A 23881-nucleotide genomic window follows, 5' to 3' on the forward strand; every position below is an offset into this window, starting at 1 on the left:
TAGAGATTTTTTCCCCCAGAAACCTCATTATAACTCCCATCCAAGATTAGTTGATCCAATTCAATATATAGTCTTCTTAGGTGACCTAACTTTCTGAGGCAGAAGTAAGAGGCCTAAAACAAAAGAAGTATAAAGTCTTCTTTGCTCCTTTTTAGTTGGCCAAAATCCAGATATTTTTCTCTTTCAATAAGGAAAAATATTGACTTCAAAGGAAAGCTTGTTTAAAAAGAGAGAGAGAGAGAGAGAGAGGAAATAAGGTGGAGAAGACCCAGAGGTGTTTATAGGAGGCTCCTATTTCAGTGCTCCTTGTCCTTTCTCCTTTCCACCCATGGCTGTCAAAATTAGGCTGTGGTCAAAAGGTTGTCTTCTTCTTCTCCCTGGGGTAGGAATCAGAGAATGTTTTCCAAATTTTCATATATAGAAGTTTCCCCAAGTCTTGCCTTTGTATCTATATAATTATTTAACCCTACTCTCAAGCCATGATAAATTATTACTATTACTACTACTACTATTACTACTACTACTGCTATTAATCAAGGTGACAGTATAGAGCTTCTTGTGTGAATCAAAATAATCATTATTTGAACTGATTGAAACCCATAGTCTGACTCATTATTTTCCATTTGAAATCATGCTGCACTATGTTACCCAATCATGCCCTTAAAATAATTTATATAGTGAATGAAGCACTTACATTATGAGTCTCTTATTTCACTTATAAGCATATATGGAAATGTGGATCCCAAATACATCACTTCCATTCAAAAATAATTCCCTCCCTCTGGCACCTGATATTTTTTCTTCATATTCCCTCAAGAAAGCTTCACAGAGACAAAACTAGATAACTTTATGCTCAGCCGCTTTAGTCTCTGGCTCAGTATCACTGGTGGTAGGTCAGTCTCCACAGAGCACCTCCTTTAATTTAGATTAGATGTATGCTAAAAGCTCATCTGAAAGCTCTCCACTTCTGCCAAGGACTTTTTATTGTATTATACCTCCCCAGTATCAAGGAAAGAGTGTCCATGAAAACCAATTTAATAGAAGTTCCAAAATATTTACTTTGTAGTGTCTAAATCATAAATTCTCTATTACCTCTCCCAGGGATTTTTAGAAGTTCTAGAAAGACATGATTTTTGGCATCTGTTATCACATCATTTTATAGAAGAAAATTAAAGTCCCAAGAAAGGAAGAGAAAGAGAAATCATATACTTAGTATAATGGCAAAAAAACACAAAAGTTTATCGTTCATATATTGAACACGGTTTTCCCTGTGGAAGGATAGATTGGTGAGCAGATGAAGGAAGCAGAGAAGAATCTGGACTTTCTTCTAGATGTCAGTCTCTTTCAGTTTTCCAGGGTCATACGTTTTATATCACATTCTGACAGTACATCAAATTTCACTTTGTGAAGTTGAAACACTCATGAATGTGATGACAGTGAAGCCAAAGGGAAGGATAACATTTGGAATATTAGTGAGGCCAGTTCAGCACACAGATAGTATTTGTAGGTGTTATATACACATAATGGAGACAGACAAGTATTTTTCTTTAAGATTTATTTATTTTTGAGAAAGAGAGAATACATATGCACGCTGCTGGGCAGGGGGAAGGGCAAATAGAGAGAATCTTCAAACAGTATCCCCCAGCACAGAGCCTGATGTGGGGTTCCATCTCATAACCCATGAGATCATGACCTGAGCCAAAACTAAAGGTCAGACTCTTAACTGAACTGAGCACCCAGGTTCCCCAGGAAACAAAAGTATAGATTCTCATCTGGATCACCAATTATCTGTATTACTCTGAAAAAATTGACTTAATTCTCTATACCTCTTGAGATCATTATAAAGTTTAAATGAATTAAATCATATCAATAATTTCTACAGAACCTGACATTTTTAATGATTCAATGAATTAGCTAATATAATATTGGTAACAGTCACTGTAATGGAAAATGATTCTTATTTATATCAGTCTTCCTCTGTTAACAGTTATCTAATAACCTATGACTCCAATATTAACCTCTCTATGAATGCCACTGAAATTTGGTGAGTGTACTAGACATTTTTTGTTCTAATTTCATTGCTCCATTTTCTTTTTTTTTTCATTGCTCCATTTTCTGACCTTTACTTTCCCCTATATATTTATTTTATTCTAGATGATACAAAGATGATAATGTTGACAATGATGATGATGATAAGGACACTGTGAGTAACAACATATGCCCGTATTGAACATGAGATATTAAAGGCAAACATGAAGGTCACATTCTGATGGGGCGAAACATACGGACAATGGCTCGGCGGATCTCCTTTGTCTTGGCACTATAAATCAGAGGGTTGAGCACAGGAGGTACAAAGAGGTAAACATTAGACATGAGGACATGTATGTAGCGTGGGGCATGCTTCCCAAAGCGGTGGACTACAGAAACCCCAATCATTGGTACATAAAATGCAAGTACAGCCAAGATATGTGACACACATGTGTTGAGAGCTTTCAGGCGTTCCTTGCGGGAAGCGATGGCCATGACTGAACGCAGAATGAGCACATAGGAGAGGAAAATAAAAAACATGTCCATGCCAAAGGTAGATACAAGAACAAAGAGTCCATAGATGCTGTTGATAGTGATATCAGCACAGGCTAGCTTCATCATGTCTGGGTGCAGGCAATAGGAGTGAGAAAGAACATTGGATCTGCAGACAGGCAGCCTCTTGAAGAGGAAGGGAAGGGGAAAGAGGGTGATGAAGCTCCGGGCAGTCACAGCTACGCCGATTCCAGCAATGACTCCATTGGTGAGCACAGTGGCATAGTGCAAAGGATCACAAATGGCCACATAGCGGTCAAAGCTCATGGCCAGCAGAATCCCTGACTCCATCATGGAGAAGGAATGAATGAGAAACATCTGGATCAGACAGGCATCAAAAGCAATGCTGCGGGCGTTGAGGCAGAAGGTTCTGAGCACGGTGGGCAGCGTGGCCATGGACATGGCCACGTCACTGAAGGACAGCATGGACAGGAAGTAGTACATGGGCTCGTGGAGACTGGGCTCCACTCGCACGGCCTGTAGGATCACAGTGTTGCCTCCGAGGGCCAGGGCATACATCACACAGAGGGGCCCTGCTAGCCAGGAGTGAGAGCTCTCCAGACCAGGGATGCCAGTCAGGAGGAAGGAAGCAGGATGACTGACATTGAACAGTCCCATGGCAGGGGGAAGCCAGGGCACTTTATAGGTTCGGACCTGGAGGACTTTGGAGAGTTGCCCTTTCTGGGGGGCAGGGGCCAGGGAGTCGGAGACACCGGGCATGAAGTCCACACAGTGGGAAACTGAGGCCTTCCTGAGATCACTGCTTAGGGGAAAACATTGGCAAACTTCCTTTCTTCATATTTCCTCAGCATCAGGCTTCCGGCTGGGATAATAACCCTCTGCTTTATAGATGAAGGAAGACATTGATAATACATCAGTTAGGTAAAAGAAAATGTTTCAGTCGCATTATGTTAAGCCGTATTCTCTACAATTTCAATATGTCCTTGAAGCAGCATTGAACGTGTTAATAGAGAACCTTGGCAGGTTGTGGCATCAGGAACTCACATTATTAACCCCTCACCACATAGGCACAGCCTTACCCGGGTTTTGTTACAATGACACGTTACTCACTGCATTCCCAGACCTTAACTGCAAAGACTTTTCTGTCTGTGAGAGTGATTATAGTTGGTATTCTCCCGTCATTCGGATGATCTGGAAACTCTTTCACCTTCATTGCCTCATGATGATTAAAGACAGGGCTGGAAAGCTTTGCTTCTGGCAGAACTGTGTCAGGCAAAGGCACCCTCCTTAGGCAGAGGAACTCCAGAAATATTTTCCATTTCCCCTTCTCCCAACACTAATGACACAAGGCCAGAGCCTAATCTCAGAGTCTTTGCTGAAGAGGAGGAAGGAAGAAGGGGACTTGGGAGCCTCCGTTATCTCAAGGCCCCAGAAGTGCTCCAGGTAGGACTAATGCAGCATTATTACATGGGGAACGTGCCTGGAATTTCTGGGGTAGTGTATGACTCGGATCACCCCGTGGTTCCCAAGATCAGTGCCACCTCTCTGTGTGATTCATTGCATCCGTTCTAGTCACAGAGCTCAGTCTGTGCCCGCCTGGCCTGTCTCCCTCCAGGCATGTGATTGCTTGGGATCCACCACTGAACAAACCCTTTTTTCTTCCCCCTGAATACAATTCCCATTCTTCATACACCACCAGTGATGGAATTTAGGGGAAAAAACCCAGAAGACAAGTGAGCAAAAGTGAAGGGAACAGAGAGAAGGAAGAAGAAACCAGGCTTCAATGAGCACGACTCCGGGCAGGGCAGGGCCAAAGCCATTCTGCGTGTAGGGATTTAAGTTTTAGTATTTGTGGGAAAGTGGCTGCCTGGCAGTCCCAGGATCACATTCTTTATCATTCCCAGCAGTGACTCACTCATGGTGTGAGTTGTCTGGATGAATGTGAAGAAAGGAAACCAGGAGAGAAACCAAGCAGTATGGAGCACATTATGTGTCAGATACTCTGCAAGGAAAACGTTGTATCTACTTACCAGGCTAATCCATGACAGATGAGGAGGCTTCTGGCTGTGAGCCTGCCTCCCACCACAGGGCAAGTAGCTGGTGATGCCTCAATTTGCATAGAGATGTATAAGACTCTCTAGTATCTTATCCAGTCTTTGAGGCACCAATAAGGTGTTGGAGGAGAATTTGAAAAGGAAAATAGAGTACACATTTCTGGACGGAGATTTCAAAGGTACTCTTGGACCCACGGGATGGGCACAGACTCATGTGGCAAAGAAGAGGCCGAAGTCCCTGTCTCCAATGCTGGACCCAGTTCCTGCAACCCTGGAACTCTGAACCCTCCCCTTCTCTGCAGTCAATAGGGACCAGGTGGTTTAGGGGAAGGGGTGCTGGAGGGGTGAGGAGCCTTGGGGCTAAGCTGGCTCTGGCTTGCCCTGGCTGTGTGTGAGCTTGAGAGAGTTTTGTTCTCTTTGTAGATCAAGCTCCTTCCCACTTGTCACTGTTGTTTGGATGTATTCTCTGATTCTTCATGGATCTCATGTTCTGTTACATTTGAACTTCTAGTCAAAGAGAGAATGCCTATAAAGTTTGCTGTGCAAGAAGGCACAGATAGGCAGAGATGGAGTTGGGGGATGAACAGAGAGGCTCTTCTGATGACCAGCCTTGAAACCAAGGGCAGAAAAAGCAAAAGATTAGAGATGCTTGGCCAAGTCAGGCTCTTGTAAAGTTTAAGACTAGCTGATTTCCTTACTCTCTTATTTCCTGAGCAGCTTTCACAGGCTTTAATGTCAGAATTCCTAATCAAATCGAAGGTTTTGTGATGTGATCACTCAGCTGTTAGTTTGATCCATTTTGTAGCTTGTAAACCCCTTGCTCCTGGATTTCAGAAGTTTGCCTGTGCCGAGCTGACTTTCCTCCCTAGTCTGTGTGATGTTAATGAGTCATAGAGACCTGGATGCCAAGTGCATTGAATCTGCCCAGTGAGCTGTGTGCACAGAGAATCACAGCGCAGTACCCAGAGTTGCACAGTTAGTGGCTGTGCCAGAACAGGGACCCCAGTCCTGGGGCTCTGCACCTGCTCTGCTCACTCTACTCAAAGCTCCCTTGTGCTAACCTCCAGGCACTCTCTCCCTTCTCATCTGTCATCTCCTCCATCCCTTTCAGGGTTTCACTCCTTCTTAAAGCAGGCTTCAGGTGAGTCAGCTAGCTGCCCCCTACAGGGTTTCAGAACTCACCAGAAGCCAGACAGAGGAGAGACCCTGGAGGAACAACACACCCTTCTCTCTATCAGCTAGCATGAATTCATGACTGCCCATTTTGTATCTAATTCTAAGCCTCTGGAGAGAGCAGAGTGATGCTGCTTTGTGTCTGAAAAGTCATCAGGAAGGTTTTAGCCTCTAGAGGTCCTTAGAGACCATGGAGAATAAAGCGTGTGCTCCTGTTTCTGAAAAAGAATTCAGCAATTAATTAGCCAGTCCAATTCTCTACCCCATGCAAGATACCATCTGTGACGGAAGGACAGGAGTTTAAGAAATGATCTCATTACCTTCTAGGGGATCCTGGGACTATGTAATATGTTGACCAAGTCCAACATTTAAAGTATTAACAGAAAATAAAACCAATTTTGCTTAACTGACCCCTTGGAATTAATTGAATCTGGCTAGTTCTTTCTTCCACCCTGGATGGAAACAGAGTTTCCTAAGATTTCTGGTCACATTCAGAGGATCGCATAGCCTCTGGTGACCCTGGTGCATATTCACAATGCCCATGCTCACATAATGGCCAGAAGGTCCAGCATTCAGTCACACTATTCCTCTCCCCCAATCCCTCACTTGCTAACCTGGCTTTTGATATTTCATTCCGGAAGGGCAGAGTAGAGACAGTGGATGATTCACAATCCATGAGTGCTTCAGTTGGCTGTTACCATGCTTACTAGGTGTGTTAAGTGTTTCGACCTGACTCTTTCATATTGTGTTTCATAGATTACTGAAGAAAATTCTGGGCAGCCCAGGTGGCTCAGCGGTTTACTGCCGCCTTTGGCTCAGGGCGTGATCCTAGAGACCCAGGATTGAGTCCCATGTCCGGCTCCCAGCATGGAAGCCTGCTTCTCCCTCTGCCTGTGTCTCTGCCTCTCTGTCTCTGTGTTTCTCAAGAACAAATAAATAAAATCTTAAAAAAAAAAAAAGAAACTTCTTTCCCTCTTTTACTTCTTCTTCACTTAATGTAAATTAATATCTCTTTATTCTGAATGGCTGATTATGATTTCACCCTACACAGGTCACCCTTGTAGAAATGTAGGCTCTGTGGACCAAATCAAAGACACCATGACAGCTGTCTCTAGCATACAGATCATCCAGGGAATGGTCAACCTTACACCAGTGTAACAAATACCCACCTCACAACATCACTAGTCTGTCATTCCAACAGCAGGGGCACTGTCATTTCTCCACTTCGATTTATAGGCCCTATGAATAAGGTACCTGTCTGCCACGTCTCTCTTTCCCCTAATATCAAGTAACATATGTTCTCTTGTAGAATTCTTAAGGATTCTTGACCCAAGGTAAAATGGGCTGTACCTCTCTACCCCTTTCTCTTGGGTGTGGAGTATGAGGTTGAGAACTTAATTCTTTCCAGTAGTCCTCTTCAGAAATCTTATCCTCTGGGATGCCTGGGTGGTTCAGCCGTTGAGCATTTGCCTTGGGCTCTGATTGTGATCCCAGGGTCCAGGATCAAGTCCCACAACAGGCTCCATGCAGGGAGCCTCCTTCTCCCTCTGCCTATGTCTCTACCTCTCTCTCTCTCTCTCTCTGAATAAATAAATAAAGCCTTTAAAAAAAGAAAAAAAGAACTCTTATTCTATAATTCATGACTCTTTTATAACTTTAATTAGTGTAGAATTTCTCAATCACAGCACTATTAACATTCAGGGCTGGATAATCCTTTATTGTGGTGTGATATCCTTTGCTTCCTGGAATATTTATCAATATCCCTGGTGTTCACACAGCACGTGTTCCACCCCAGTATTGACTTCCAAAAATGCCTTCAGACACTGCCAAACATCCCTGTGGGACAAAGCACCATAGGGGAGAACCACTGAATCCCAAGGAGGCAAGTAGGTGTTTAAAGTTTCGCTACCCAGTTCTCTAAAAACTAATTCCAAATTTCCCCCAGGTTGTTCATTAAGAAGAAAGTACCCACTGTCTTTACGTATTGACCATTTGGAGATACGAAGGATTCACATTAAAATTCTGTTCCTTGTAAGTGTACATGTCATAATCCCGGCAGATTGGAATCTGTTCTTCCCAAAGGCCACTTTGGAACTGCAGTTATCCAGTTTGGAGTTTGCCTATTTCCTTTATTGAACCCTTCCCTCTGCAAGGATTTCAGCTTGTGTGCAGACATTGCCTTCATCACTCCCCTTTCCCATCATTTCTGTTATTCCTTGACTTACCAACGTAGTTCAGAAAGAGGTCTTATGCATCTGTTTCAGGTTCTTAAACACTACTCTAGTTCATGCTTCCTGCTTCCAATCTTGTGGCCTCATCATTTCCTCTGGGTGGATTTCTGTTACCTAAATCTCTTCCTGCTGATTCAGGATAAGCCTAGGTTTCTCTAAGATTCTTAAGCTCTAAGCTTCATTAGAAGCCTTATGTACTCTGTGACTCTTCTCCTAATGTTTAAGCTTGTTCATGACACTCTAGTTCTTTTCTTTTCTTCATGAGGGAGTTTATCAAATACTACTGAATTCCCTACAACCTTAAATAAATTAAGGACTCCGTGTTATATTCATTGCCTTATCCGACCTACGTAGCTCATTGCTTGCATCTTGGTTGTGTTTGAGAATGAATGAATGACATTACTGTCAATGTCATAATCACAGATGAAGTCTGGCATGGCTTTCTGTGATATAGATATTTAGGAACTGCTGTTGGGTTGGAGTGAGTCTGTGGGCACATGCATATTCATGACATAGCTAACGATGTTTCTGTAAATCAGCAGTTCTTACATGGATCCTCTGAGAGTGTCATCTGTGTTTATTACCATTCACTGGTTTTCAAAGTTTCTTTAAAACTTAGATGTTGAGAAATATTTTTGGAGATGAGAAATAACATGAGCAGTGCAAACAGCCATTTTCAGAATATCACATGGGATTTGGACTTGCAGCCAAATAATTTGAACCGTGGTTTGGCCTCAGTCGATTCTTCCCAAATACTTCCTCCTTTATATTTCCTGAAATGTTGCTGCTATGGTCAATGAGGGGATGTATTCAGAGTGTCCACAGCCTATGGTTGCAAAATTCATTTTGAGACCATGAAGAAGTAAGGGGTCTGGTTCCTCTCACATCCCCTAATGTAACCTAGAGGCTCAATAATATTTGTTGAATAAAAAAGTAAATGATTAAATGAAATAGCCCAACACCACTGTTATGTATGTAGTCTGTGCCTAGATTGATTAAAGCTTTCGGAATTCTGGAATATGAATCCTATATCCATATTAGTATCAATTTATAAGTTAAAAATTACCAAAACATCCTCTTCATAATAAAATGTAAAATATTCCTTATTTTAATAAATTATGAATACTATGTGGCAAAGGGATATATCAAAGATGCTCAACATCACTCATCACCAGGGAAAAATAAATAAAAAGCACCATGAGATACCACTCCACACCTGTCAGAATGGCTAAATCTAAATAGTCAAGAAATAACAAGTGTTGAACAGATGTGGAGAGAAAGGAACCCTTGTACACTGTTGGTGGGAATGCAGACTGGTACAGCCACTGTGGAAAACCGCATGGAGTTTCCTCCAAAAATTTAAAATAGAAATAACACATGGTCCTGTAATCCCACTACTTTACCTGAGTATTTACCTGAAAACAGTAATTTTTAGTGATGTATGCAACCTTCTTTATGTTTATTGCAGCATTATTTTCAATAGCCAAGATATAGAAGTAACCCAAATGTCCATTATAGTTGAAAGGATAAAGAAGAGGTGACCTAGGGCGGGGCAAGATGGCAGAGGAGAAGGGTCCCCAAGTCACCTGTCCCGGCCAACTTACTTAGGTAACTTTCAAATCATCCTGAAAACCTACAAATTCGACTTGAGATTTAAACAGCTGGAATGCTAAAGAGAGAAGGGTTTCACTTCTACCAAGGTAGGAATGTGGGGAAAAAAAAAAAAGAAGAAGAAGAATCCAATGGGGGAGGGACCCCCGCGAGGAGCCGGCTAAGGCCAGGCAGCGAGGGTCTCCGGAGCAGGAAATTCCAGCCTCTGAGAAGCAGGAACTTTAAAAATCCACACCAGATTCTTCCCAGAGGGAAAGGCGCTCGCAGGGAACTCGGCCAGAACCGCAGGAGGGGCAGAGGAGCCCCCAGGTCCCCGGGGTCACTAACAGAGGAAGCGCCCCACACCGCGGGCCCAGCGGGTAAAGGGCTGGAGCGCCCGGCGGGGCCTCGGGAGCAGCTCAGGCGGGGGCTCCGGGGAGGGGGCTGGGGGCTGCTGCCTTCGGGAGCCGCGGGCCCGGAGCGTGATTCCAGGAGCTCAGGCCCCGGACCCCAGGGAGCAGAGGACACAGACCAGGATCCTGCTCCCCTGGGGCAGGCGGGGCGGGGAGGGCACAGGACAGCGAGGACGCTCCTGCTGCCGGGCTCACCCAAGCTGTGCAGATCGGCGCCTCCGTGGCCCCGGAACATCCAAGCCAACGTGGACTGGGAGACTGCGGGAGTGACTGCGGGAGTTACTGCGGGAGCTGACTCCAGGGCTGGACCCTGGCTGCCACCACTGTTGTTCCTCCCTGTGTCACCTTGTGCCTGGGAAGGTCGGGGCCACCAGGGAACAGGGACCTCACAGGATAAACAGCTCCCACTGAGCCCAGCACCCTGCAGGGGGCAGGGCATCTCCCCCAGGTGCACACACCTGAGAATCAGCAAAGCAGGCTCCTGCCCCAGAAGACCAGCTGAAAGGACAGGGGAAGAGCAAATTCTTGGACCAGCAGCACTGGAAAGCTCCAGGGGAAATCGAGGGATTTACAGTATATAGAACAGAGGATACCCCTCTTTGGTTTTTTTGTTTGTTTGTTTTTTGTGGTTTGTTTTGTTTTGTTTTGTTTTTGGTTTTCTTTTTCTTCCTTTTTCCAGTACAACTCGTTTTTAGCCACTCTGCACTGAGCAAAATGACTAGAAAGAACTCACCACAAAAGAAAGAATCAGAAACCGTACCCTCTATGACAGAATTGGAGAATTTGGATTACAATTTGATGTCAGAGAGCCAATTCAGAAGCACAATTATAAAGCTACTGGTGGCTCTGGAAAGAAAGCATAAAGGGTTCAAAAGACTTCATGACTACAGAATTTAGATCTAACCAGGCCGAAATTAAACATCAATTAAATGAGATGCAATCCAAACTGGAGGTCTAATGACGAGGGTTAATGAGGTAGGAGGAGTGAGTGGCATAGAAGACAAGTTGATGGCAAGGAAGGAAGCTGAAGAAAAAAGAGGAAAACAATTAAAAGACCATGAGGAAAGGTTAAGGGAAATAAAGGACAGCTTCAGAAGGAAAAAAAATCTACGTTTAATTGGGGTCTCAGAGGGCGCCAAATGAGGCAGAGGACCAGAAAGCATATTTGAACAAATTATGGCTGAGAACTTCCCTAATTTGGGGAGGGAAACAGGCATTCAGATTCAGGAGCTAGAGAAATCCCCCACTAATATCAATAAAAACCGTTCAACACCTCCACATTTAATAGTGAAACTTGCAAATTCCAAAGATAAAGAGAAAATCATTAAAGCAGCAAGAGACAAGAGAGCTCTAACTTATATGGGGAGAAATATTAGATTAACAGCAGCCCTCTCCACAGAGACCTGGCAGACCAGAAAGGGCTGGCAGGATATATTCAGGGTCCTAAACGTGAAGAACCTGTGGCCAAAAATACTCTATCCAGCAAGACTCTCATTCAGAATAGAAGGAGAGATAAAGAGCTTCCAAGATAGGCAGAAACTGAAAGAATATGTGACCACCAAACCAGCTCTGCAAGAAATATTAAGGGGGACTCTGTAATAGAAAGAGGATGCCCAAAGAAATAATCCACAAAACAGGGACTGAATAGGTATCATGATGACACTAAATTCATATCTATCAATAGTAACTCTGAACGTGAACGGGCTTAATGATTCCAACAAAAGATGCAGGGTTTCAGACTGTATAAAAAAGCAGGACTCATCTATTTGCTGTCCACAAGAGACACATTTTAGACCTAAGGACACCTCCAGTCTGAAAATGAAAGGTTGGAAAACCATTTACCATTCAAATGATCCTCAAAAGAAAGCAGGGGTAACCATCCTCATATCAGATAAAGTAAAGTTTATCTCAAAGACTGTAGTAAGAGATGAAGAGGGACACTCTATCATACGTAAAGGATCTATCCAACAAGAGGACCTAACAATCATCAATATTTATGCCCCGAATGTGGGAGCTGCCAACTATATCAATCAATTAAAAATCAAAGTAAAACCATACTTAGATAATACACTAATACTGAGAGACTTCAACATGGCACTTTCTGCAAATGATAGGTGTTTAAGCACAACATCTCCAAAGAAACAAGAGCTTTAAATGATACACTGGACCAGATGGATTTCACAGATATTGAATGTTACATCCAAATGCAACTGAATACACATTCTTCTCAAGTGCACATAGAACTTTCTCCAGAATAGACCACATACTGGGTCATAAATCAAGTCTCAACCAATACCAAAAGATTGGGATTTTCCCCTGCATATTTTCAGGCCATAATGCTTTGAAACTTGAACTCAGTCACAAGAAGAAATTTGGAAGAAACTCAAACACGTGGAGGTTAAAGAGCATCCTGCTAAAAGATGAAAGGGTCAACCAGGAAATTAGGGAAGAATTAAAAAGATTCAGGGAAACTAATGAGAATGAAGATACAACCATTCAAAATCTTTGGGATACAGTCGAAACTGTATGAGAATGGATACAACCATTCATACAACTTTTGGGATTCAAAAGCAGTTCTGAGAGGGAAATACATCGCAATAGAAGCATCCCTCAAAAAATTGGAAAAAATTCAAATACAAAAGCTAACCTTGCACCTAAAGGAACTGGAGAAAGAAGAGCAAAAAATACCTACGCCAAGCAGAAGAGAGTTAATAAAGATCCAAGCAGAACTCAATGAAACAGAGACCAGAAGAACTGTAGAACAGATCAGCAAAACCAGGAGTTGGTTCTTTGAAAGAATCAATAAGATAGATACACCATTAGCCAGCCTTATTAAAAAGAAGAGAGAGAAGACTCAAATTAATAAAATCATGAATGGGAAAGGAGAGATCACTACCAACACCAAGGAAATACAAACGATTTTAAAAACATATTATGAACAGCTATACACCAATAAATTAGGTAATCTAGAAGAAATGGATGCTTTTCTGGAAAGCTACAAACTACCAAAACTGGAACAGGAAGAAATAGAAAACCTGAACATGTCAATAAGCAGGGAGGAAATTGAAGCAATCATCAAAAACCTCCCAAGACACAAAAGTCCAGGGCCAGATGGCTTACCAGGGGAATTTGACCAAACATTTAAAGAAGAAACAATACCTATTCTACTAAAGCTGTTCCGAAAAATAGAAAGGGATGGAATATTTCCAAACTCGTTCTATGAGTCCAGCATCACCTTAATTCCAAAACCAAAGACCCCACCAAAATGGAGAATTAGATGAATACCCCTGATAAATACAGAAGCAAAAAATTCTCAACAAGATACTAGCCAATAGGGAAGTCCGGGTGGCTCAGCGGTTTAGCGCCGCCTTCAGTCCAGGGTGTGAACATGGAGACCCAGAATCAAGTCCCACGTCAGGCTTCCTGCGTGGAGCCTGTTTCTCCCTCTGCCTGTGTCTCTGCCTTTCTCTCTCTCTGTGTGTGTCTCTCATGAATAAATAAACAAAATCTTTAAAAAAATATATTATTAATAAAAAAGGATACTAGCCAATAGGATCCAACAGTACATTAAGAAGGTTATTCACCATGACCAAGCAGGATTTATCCCCGGGAAACAAGGCTGGTTCAACACTCATAAGCAATCAACCTGATAGATCATATCAACAAGAGAAAAAATAAGAACCATATGATCCTCTCAATAGATGCAGAAAAAAGATTTGACAAAATACAGCATCCATTCCTGATCAAAACTCTTCAAAGTGTAGAAATAGAGGGAACATTCCTCAGAATCTTGAAAGCCATCTATGAAAAGCCCACAGCAAATGTCATTCTCAGTGGGGAAATGCTGGGAGCCTTTCCCCTAAGATCAGGAACAAGACAGGGATGTCCACTCTCACCACTACTATTTAACATAGTACTAGAAGTTCTAGCCTCAGCAATCAGACAACAAAAAGAAATCAAAGGCATTCAAACTGGCAAAAAAGAAGTCAAACTCTCTCTCTTTACCAACGACATGATACTGTACCTAGAAAACCTAGAAAAAGACTCCACCCCAAGTTTGCTAGAACTCACACAGCAACTTGGTAGTGTGGCAAGATACAAAATCAATGCCCAGAAATCAGTGGCATTTCTATACACTAACAATGAGACTGAAGAAAGAGAAATTAAGGAGTCAATCCCACTTACAATTGCACCCAAAAGCATAAGATACCTAGGAATAAACCTAACCAAGGGGTAAAGGATCCATAACCTAAAAATTACAGAACACTTCTGAAAGAAATTGAGGAAGATACAAAGACATGGAAAAATATACCTTGCTCGTGGATTTGAAGACTTAATATTGTGAAGATGGCAATGCTACCCAGGGCAATTTACACATTTAATACAGTCCCTATCAAAATACCATGGCTTACTTCAGAGGGTTGAAACAAATCATCCTAAGATTTGTGTGGAATCAGAAACGGCTCCAAATAGCTGGGGAATATTGAAAAAGAAAACCAGAGCTGGGGGCATCACAATGCTAGATTTCAGGTTGTACTACAAAGCTGTGGTCATCAAGACAGAGTGGTACTGGCACAAAAACAGACACATTAAAAAAAAAAAACAGACACATAGATCAATGGAACAGAACAGAGAATCGAGAAGGGCCCTCAAATGTATGGACAACTAATATTCGACAAAGCAGGAAAGACTATCCACTGGAAAAAGGACAGTCTCTTCAATAAATGGTGCAGGGAATTAATGGATAGTCTCTTCAATAAATGGTGCTGCTGCTTCTCCACGTGCAGAAGAATGAAACTAGACCATTCTCTTACACCATACACAAAGATAAACTCAAAATGGATGAAAGATCTAAATGTGAGACAAGAATCCATCAAAATCCTAGAGAAGAACACAGGCAACATCCTTTTTGAACTCGGCCACAGCAACTTCTTGCAAGATACATCCACGAAGGCAAAAAAGACAAAAGCAAAAATGAATTATAGGAACTAAATCAAGATCTAAAGCTTCTGCACAGCAAATGTGATAATCAACAAAACTCAAAGACAACCTACAGAATGGGAGAAGATATTTGCAAATGACGTATCAGATAAAGGGCTAGTATCCAAGATCTATAAAGAACTTATTAAACTCAACACCAAAGAAACAAACAATCCAATCATGAAATGGGCAAAAGACATGAAGAGAAATCTCACAGAGGAAGACATAGACATGGCCAACAAGCACACGAGAAAATGCTCTGCATCCCTTGCCATCAGGGAAATACAAATCAAAACCACAATGAGATACCACCTCACACCAGTGAAAATGGGGAAAATTAACCAGACAGGAAGCAACAAATGTTGGAGAGGATGTGGAGAAAAGGGAACCCTCTTGCACTGTTGGTGGGAATGTGAACTGGTGCAGCCACTCTGGAAAACTGTGTGGAGGTTCCTCAAAGAGTTAAAAATAGAACTGCCGTACAATCCAGCAATTGCACTGCTGAGGATTTACCCCAAAAATACAGATGCAGTGAAACGCCGGGACACCTGCACCCCGATGTTTCTAGCAGCAATGGCCACAATAGCCAAACTGTGGAAGGAGCCTCGGTGTCCATTGAAAGAGGAATGGATAAAGAAGATGTGGTTTATGTATACAATGGAATATTCCTCAGCCATTAGAAATGACAGATACCCACCATTTGCTTCAACGTGGATGGAACTGGAGGGTATTATGCTGAGTGAAATAAGTCAATCGGAGAAGGACAAACATTATATGGTCTCATTCATTTGGGGAATATAAAAAATAGTGAAAGAGAATAAAGAGTAAAGGAGAGAAAAAGAGTGGGAAATATCAGTGAGGGTGACAGGAATGAGAGACTCCTAACTCTGGGAAACGATCAAGAGGTGGTGGAAAGGGAGGTGGGTGGGGGTTCGGGTGACTGGGTGATGGGCACAGAGGGGACACTTGACAGGATGAGCACTGGATGTTATGCTCTATGTTGGCATATAGAACTCCAATAAAAAGTACACAAAAAATAGAATAAAAAAAGAAAAAGAAATGCTGATCTTTCTATTGTTTTTATTAGCTGTTTTGTAATTGCCTTAGGACAATCATAAGGAATTGCTAAATTTCACTTCTAGAAATAAATATACACATATATAATATTGTCTATACTCAGTTTTATCAGGATTTTTTTTTGCAATTTTTATATCTGAATAGATTCTGCGTAAAGTAACAAAGAAGGCAAACCACATGTCAGATTAATAAGGAATTTTTTCATCTATTCCTTCTCTGGACCCAGGGCTACAGATTAGATTTCTAAGATAATATACATTAAGAACTTCTCCCACTCACCTAGACTTCAGGCCTATATCACTGCAACCTTCTGGGGAAAGAGCAGGAGAATAACTTTGTCCCGGATCTGCTTGGTCTTTACTCCATAGACAATAGGATTGAGTGCAGGTGGCATAACTACATAGAGGTTAGCAAAGAGGATGTGAAAAGTACGGGGGACATTATGCCCAAAGCGATGGGCAAGGATGGAGAAGAATGCTGGTATATAGAACATGAGGATGACACAGACATGGGAACCACAGGTGCCAAGGGCCTTCTGACGGGCATCTAGGGAGGGGAGGCGGAAGACTACACAGAGGATGAGGGTGTAAGAAACGGCAATGAGAATCACATCTGAGATGACTGTCATGATGGGAACACAAAAGCCATACCAGATGTTGATGGAGATGTCAGCACAGGCAAGTCGGGCCACACCTATGTGCTCACAGTATGTGTGTGGTATGATGCGTGTCCCGCAGAAAGGTAGACGATTTGCAAGGAAAACACATGGAACTATAACACAGAAACTTCTGAAGGAAATTCCCACAACAATTTTGACAGTGGTCCTGGGGTTCAGAATAGTGGTGTATCTCAGAGGGGAGCAGATGGCCACATAGCGGTCAAATGCCATGGCCAGGAGTATAGCTGAGTCCAGGACAAAGCTATAATGCAGAAAGAATAACTGGGTGAGACAACCAGGAAAACTGATTTTCTGGGGACCAAGCCAGAAGATGGTAAGGGTTTTGGGGACACATGTGGTAGACAAGATCACATCTGTAATGGCTAGCATGGAAAGGAAAAAGAACATGGGTGCGTGAAGACTCCGCTCCACAGCAATGAGGTAGAGAAGGATACTGTTGCCCACAATGGCCACGAGATAGATAAAGCAGAAGGGGATGCTGATCCAGACGTGGTACTGCTCAAGGCCAGGGATGCCCAGGAGGGTGAAGTCACCTGTGTTGTAGCTACTCAGGTTGTACATGGCCAGGGTGGTCTCATGAATAGATTTTGAGTCTGAAAAACAAAATGTGTATAGTGAACCTGAGAATATTGTATGGTAATTCTTCCTCCGCTCTCTCCTTCCGGTTAGTTCTCCTCTTTCCTATCTGCCAAGAAAGATACTCCCAGTGCTCATCTCTTTAAGAAAGATTCCCTAGACTTGATACCCTGGTAGTAGTCCTACCCTTGGGCATCTGGAATCTTCTTCCAACTGCTCAAATGCTATTCCCATTTTAATACCTAATATTATATATTACTGTATAAAAATTATATTATATCAAAAAATATATTATATCATAATATTATATTGATAATAATAATGTAATTTTTTGCTATATTGAAGTGAACAGAGAGAACCACAGCTAAGTACATACAGAGAAAAAAAACTAAGAAAAGTGGGGATACATTGGGAAAATAACAGGATAATTAACAATGACAGACTCCTACTAGACGTCAGGCTTTACACAGTATCATCTCATTTAGAATAATCTTCTGAGTAAGTATTTTCATTCTCCTCATTTGTTTTTTATTGTTTTGCTCTAGAATCTAACACTCTGAGAGAAAATTTTACCTAAGATTTCATTTTGGATAACTGGCAGAGCCAAGATCAGTACAGTCCACAGCTAAAACTCCACCACAGCTGTGGTGCCAACCAGGTGATTGCTCAGGTGACACACTGTTAGATGCCAGGCGCTGAGAAGAGGCCTGAGATGTAGGGAAGTCAGTGGTGGGAAACCTAACACTTAAACTGCAGTGTGTCCAGCACACTAAACCTACAACGATTGAAATTACTCTACTAGGAGAGTACACTCTACCACCTGGGATTTGCAGACCAGAATGTTCTCTGAGACTGATATTTGGTGCCTCACCATGGAGAATGATATGGAAATGGATATACAGTTCAGCCTCCAGCCCCCTCTCAGCACTGAAAGGGGAATCTTTTAAAATGTGCTCTTGATAGCAGCCCGGTGGCTAAGTGGTTTAGCAGTTTCTTCAGCCCAGGGTGTGGTCCTGGAGACCTGGGATCAAGTTCCAGTGTCAGGCTCCCTGCACGGAGTCCTGTGTCCTCCTTGTATGGGGCCTGCTTCTCCCTCTGCCTGTGTCTCTGCCTCTCTCTCTCTCTCTCTCTCTCTCTCTCTCATGAATAAATAAAATAAATCTTAAAAAAAAAAAAAGTGCCCTTGGTAAATATAGAGGGCACCTCTAGTGGAAGAAATGTACAATTGATACATTTAAATCCCAGGTCAAGATAAAAGCAAACAAGGAAATTCCATAACATAAAAAATAATATTTTGCGAAACGTTCACAGTACTATACTAGTTAAAACTCTTTACATAAAATCACTTCTATAATCCTCTTAAAAACTCTATGAGATAGGTAATAATGTTGCCTACATTTTGAGGATGCAGAAACAGAGCACAGAGAAGGTAAGTAATTGCCAAAGACCACAAGATAAGCAAATGTTAGAGCTACGGATAAAACCCAGGACGTCTTTTCATAGACTCTTATGTAATAAAGGAAATTCTCTACAGAGTGTATAGCAAATGGCATACACATGACAGCTGTATAGCAGAAGATAAAAAAATTAAGTCACATAAAGAATACACAAATACTTCATGAATCTACAGACAAGTGCTGTATATGCAATCTAATACAACAACATGAAAGCTTGTAGCTCATGGAAGCAGAGAACAGACTAGTGATTGACAGAGGTGGAGGTGGGGGTTATGAAATGAGTAAGGTAGTCAAATGTACAACCTTCCAGTTATAAAATAAATGAATCCTCCGGGTGGAATGTATAGCACAGTGACTCCAGTCTATAGTCTGAAATTCTATATTTAAAACTCGCTAAGAGCATAGATCTTCATGGTCCCTATCACAGGAAAATAATTCACCACGTGGTGATGGATGTTAACTTGACATATTGTGGTGATCATTTTGCAGCAAGTTTAACATCCTTGTCACTCACCTACTCCAAACTTTTCCCTCAAAGCATGATAATCTCATCTTGAATATCTTCATTTGTTCCTAAAAGGTCAGGCACCCAATTCTAGGACTCTTTCTTGAAGAATTGTAGCTTTGAATTGTCCAGCCTCATTAATCACACACATGCTAACTTTGTATCTGCTCAGCTATGCGGTTCAGTGATTACCAATTTGTTCTTCAACAACCTTGAGCTCCCCCCCCTCCCCGATCATTGTCCTTTTCACTACTTTTCATTCACTATCCTGGTGTCTTTGCATTCGTCTTTTCTGGTTTGAATTCTGATTCATCATGTCAACCACTCTCTTACACATATAAGGTCCACTGACCTCCTATCACATATGTATGCAAAACTCAAATCCTAAAACTCACCAACCTTATGAGTCCTTTAGATCAAGATGGAAAGGCACTTAATCAGGTTTAATTGTTTTCCCATAATTTCATGATCATCAACCTTAAGCTTCACCACAGCACTGCCAGATGACCTAAAAACATAATCTTGTTCAGCTCAATCTCCTTGGATGACTTTTTTCCTACTTTTCTCCAAGCACATACAACAACTCCAACTCCCTCTTTCTCAGCAGATAATCTTTCATTTTACTTCACATAGAAATTAGAAAACATTGGATATGAAATCAAGTAAGACAGCACATCTACATATATATGCATATACACATACACACACGCATATACTTTTTTTCTTGTCATAATTGAAAAAATATCCCTTTTTTTCTCTACTTTTTTCTGTCATAATTGAAAAAATATCTATTTTTTTCTCTACTTTTTTTGTCATAATTGGAAAAAATATCCCTTTTTTTCTCTACTATTTTTTCTGTCATAATTGGAAAAAATATCCCTTTCATATCTTGGCCCAAAAACAAACCGAAACTCCCTCTCTCAAATCTTTCCAATTTTCATTATTATTCATTTCCTTTCTTGTCTTTGCCTTCAGCCTAGGCTTTTAAAATTTCTACTCTTTTAACATTTAAACAATTAAAATGTGCTCAAGTATTTTCTAGTCTAAATTACACAGAAACAATTATATTCTCTCATCATAGACATGTAGTTGTCTACACCACATACATGTTTCTCATGTCCTATTCACCCTTTAATTCATCCTAATCTCATTTCTGTCCTCCGTTTTCTACCAAAGCAACTTTTGCTAACACCACCGGTGAAGTCCATGTCCCACCCTGAGTCCTTGCTGAACTTCACAGCAGCATCTAACACTATTCAATATCCTCTCCATCTTGAAACATCCTCTGAATACTTTATCACAACACTGAGTTTTTCTTCAATTTCGCTGGCATCCCATCTCATCCTTTGCCTGTTCTTCCTATTCCTTGTATCTTAAGTCCTAGAGTTCCTGAAGGCTCTGCTTGAAGCCCTCTTTTCTTTTCTTCATACTTTTCCTGATCTAGATCATCAACTCTTAAGATCTCAATTAATAGCTGTGTATGACATCTCCCAATTTTTTACATGACACATATATTCAACTCCTTTCTGGATCTCCTCTTATGGATATCTCATAGGCACTCAAATATAGCTTTTCAACAAGTAAAATCAAATTCCCTCATATATCATCACAAATCTGATGACCCATACTGTATCCAATAAGTCATAGGATATCAATATTATAGACTCAATAGAGGTGCACAGCTAGAGCTTCTCATCTTCCCCTGCCTGCTCTGCTCTCTGCCGGGTCTCTCACCTCATCTCCAGGCCTCCACACCTCAGTGTCCTCTCAGAGTCAGGGGTTCACAAGGGACATGCTGATGGAAGTGGCAGTGGGATTGACATTCCCCCTGACTCCTGGGCAAGAGACTGTCTCTGAGCCACAGCCTGGAACCCTGGAGCTGCTCCTACCTGCCGATGCACGCAGCCATCACTGTCCATGCCCCTTTCTGTGATCAGGAAACCAATGCACAGTGAGGCTCGGGTCACACACAGCTGGGACGAGGAATAAGGTCTCCTGGATCCTAGTCCAGGACCCTTTCCTGCCTGGGAAGTCTTTGCCTTGTTCCCACCAGATAGCAATTTTCCTCTTGGCAGGAGAAGCTACTCTGCCACTCACACAGATTCAGCAGCTCATCTGACCTGGGATCCCCCCACTCTGAGGGGGTCCTTGTTCTGACTCCATTCACACAGGCATGCTTTCTTGCCAGCATGAGTCACTGGGGGCACTGGGACACACACACCTGCATGAACCAGCCACAGACTCAGACTCACCTCGATCCATCCATGGTCTCGCCCCCATGGGTTCCAAGCCAGAGCCTGTGTCCTACCTCTTCCTGCGCTGATGATCCTTCTCACGCTGCCTGCTTCTCCTCAGAGTGGCTCACAGACTGTGTCCTGCCTAAGGGGCTGGGGGCACAAGTGTTCCGTCCAGGGAGGAGCAGAACAAGGAATGTATTAAATGCAGCTGGAAGCAGTCACACAGAAAGAAGGCAGAGGGGAAGAGTTCAGGAACTGAACTCTGGCAGCAGGTGTTCAGTCCCAGCTTTGTCATATGATTTGGAGTGAACAGATTAAGCACTTTGGCCGTTGGTTTAATCAGAATTCCTGATCCTCATGCTCTCTGTGGAGGTAGGAGTGAGAGGGAAGCCAGTCACAATGATCCACTTGTTGCCATGTACTTCCCCTTTAGCATAGTGGTTAAGATTTGGAGTGAGCTCCATGGCCACAGTATATGGTTCAGACCCTAGTCTGCCACCTACCAGCTGTGGGACTTTGCACAAGATATTCAACTTCTCTACGCCTTTATTTATTTTACTTAAACTGGGGATAAGACAACTTTTAAGGATAAATAAAATTCAAAAAATCATGTAAGAATCAAAAAACAATATATGTAAAGTGATTCTGGGACCTCTGGACAAGATAGTGGAGTATGATTCTGAGCTCACATTGTACTCCATAGCCCTAGATAATATCCATATCACTTAACCAACCCAGAAAATGACCCAAAGCCAGGTGGAACATGCTCTCCACAGTAATCATAAAGAAGAGGCCTCATCAAAAGTAGTTTTTGATTTAAGCATAATGGCTTAAATTATGAAATGGCTTTTTCATAAAAAAACAATAAAAAGTGAATAACGAATAAGTCAGTTTTGCCTGACACACAGCCAATACCAAAAACATGTTAAATAGAATAATTGTAATTATTGTACTTTCAGCATTTGTATTATTCCTGAATCTAATCCTGTTGAGAATTTTTCCACTTCATTCCTAGTCTTCATTTCATAATCTGATCAACCATCCATCCTTTAACATATCTTAGAACACAAAAAAAGGAAAGATAGAGACTAAACTAATGATATTTGAAAGAAGAATGGTCCTGAGTTTGGAAAAATCAAATTGCTAAAAGTCAGGCTGAAAGATTCAAAATAGACCTAGTTAGACCAAACTAGCAACCTTTTTTTTGCCATCGGAGCCCAAGAAAAGCAGGTTGAATATAAGACTGTTTCCAATAAAATAGAGAATGTGGTGGTATTGTCTTTTAATCCCTGTTCCTAGTCCCCAATCTGTACCTTCCATATTTTTTTGATCCAGGAACTATGACAAGGGAGTCTCACTGGAGTGAGACTCACTCCAGTTCTCAAACTTAACAGTCTCACTGGACCTCCAACACAGGGTCTCCTTGGCAAATCAAAGTTGTTCTCTGAAAAAGAATCTGAGGTAGTCTGTTTCTATCAGGACAAACAGGCTCTCTGAAACAACTACAGGAAGATTGGCACTTCACCAGGATCTTCAGTGCTTGGATCACCATGGGATAAATCCAGGTAGAGCATAGGGAGAGGAAGAGGTTTTCAGGAACCCTCAGATCCTGTGACTGAGCCTGGCTGAGGAAGTCCTGTTGCCCATCAGTCAGGAGCTCTCACCTCTCTGCTGGGGAGGTGGGATTAAAGATGAGGAAGGGACATCCATCCTCCATCTATCCAGTGCTGCTCCAGTCCCTGCTGCCCCACCCTGTCCATTCAGTAGTCAGGGCATCAGTGATCTGGGGATTCTGAAGGTACTCTAGGACAAGCCTGGGGGAGAGCAGGTGTGGGCAGGAAGAATTTATGGGTCTCTTTTCAGGACATCAGGGGGGCATGGACCCTGCATTCCTGGTGGGATTGAGAACCTGTGAGTCTCAGCTGTGCACTGTTAATGAGGGATCTGCAGCAATCTGCAGTCATCTCTGCTGACTCTCCTAGTCCCCCCAGGTTTCCATGCCTCATGCACTCAGAGCCCTGGAAAGGAAGAGACCAACCAGGGAGGTCTCTGCAGAGCCCCTGGGTGGGGCACAGCAGACTCAGATGGAGACATGCTTCCTGCTGCACAAATAACAACCCCAGCTGCCACCTAGACGTGGACAGTCCTCATTACTTAGTATTTGTTTCTGCCCCCTAGCCCGATATACAGACAAAGCAGTGTGGGGGAAGAGCCTGGGCTGTTGAATCAGGCGGACATGGGATTGAATAGATTCCACTATTAAACAGACTGGAGCAAGTGTCTTCTTCTTTGAGCTATTTTTTTTTCTTTTATACAATGACGATTCATGGACCTTCCCCAAGAGGTGGTGTGAAGAATAGAGCAGCAA

The 23881-nt window shown here is 42.3% G+C and overlaps 2 protein-coding genes across 2 annotated transcripts; both read right to left on the reverse strand.

The window, feature by feature from the left end:
* Positions 1-2259: 2259 nt before the first annotated feature.
* Positions 2260-3198, reverse strand: LOC112667510 (olfactory receptor 51I2). The gene has a single exon (XM_025459235.2). The coding sequence runs from the start codon at positions 3196-3198 to the stop codon at positions 2260-2262; it is 939 nt and encodes a 312-aa protein (XP_025315020.2).
* Positions 3199-16351: 13153 nt separating this feature from the next.
* Positions 16352-17299, reverse strand: LOC112667361 (olfactory receptor 52H1-like). The gene has a single exon (XM_025458940.1). The coding sequence runs from the start codon at positions 17297-17299 to the stop codon at positions 16352-16354; it is 948 nt and encodes a 315-aa protein (XP_025314725.1).
* Between the last annotated feature and the right edge of the window lie 6582 nt (positions 17300-23881).

This window comes from Canis lupus, chromosome 21 (genome assembly GCF_003254725.2).
Source record: "Canis lupus dingo isolate Sandy chromosome 21, ASM325472v2, whole genome shotgun sequence".
Taxonomy (NCBI): Eukaryota; Metazoa; Chordata; class Mammalia; order Carnivora; family Canidae; genus Canis; species Canis lupus.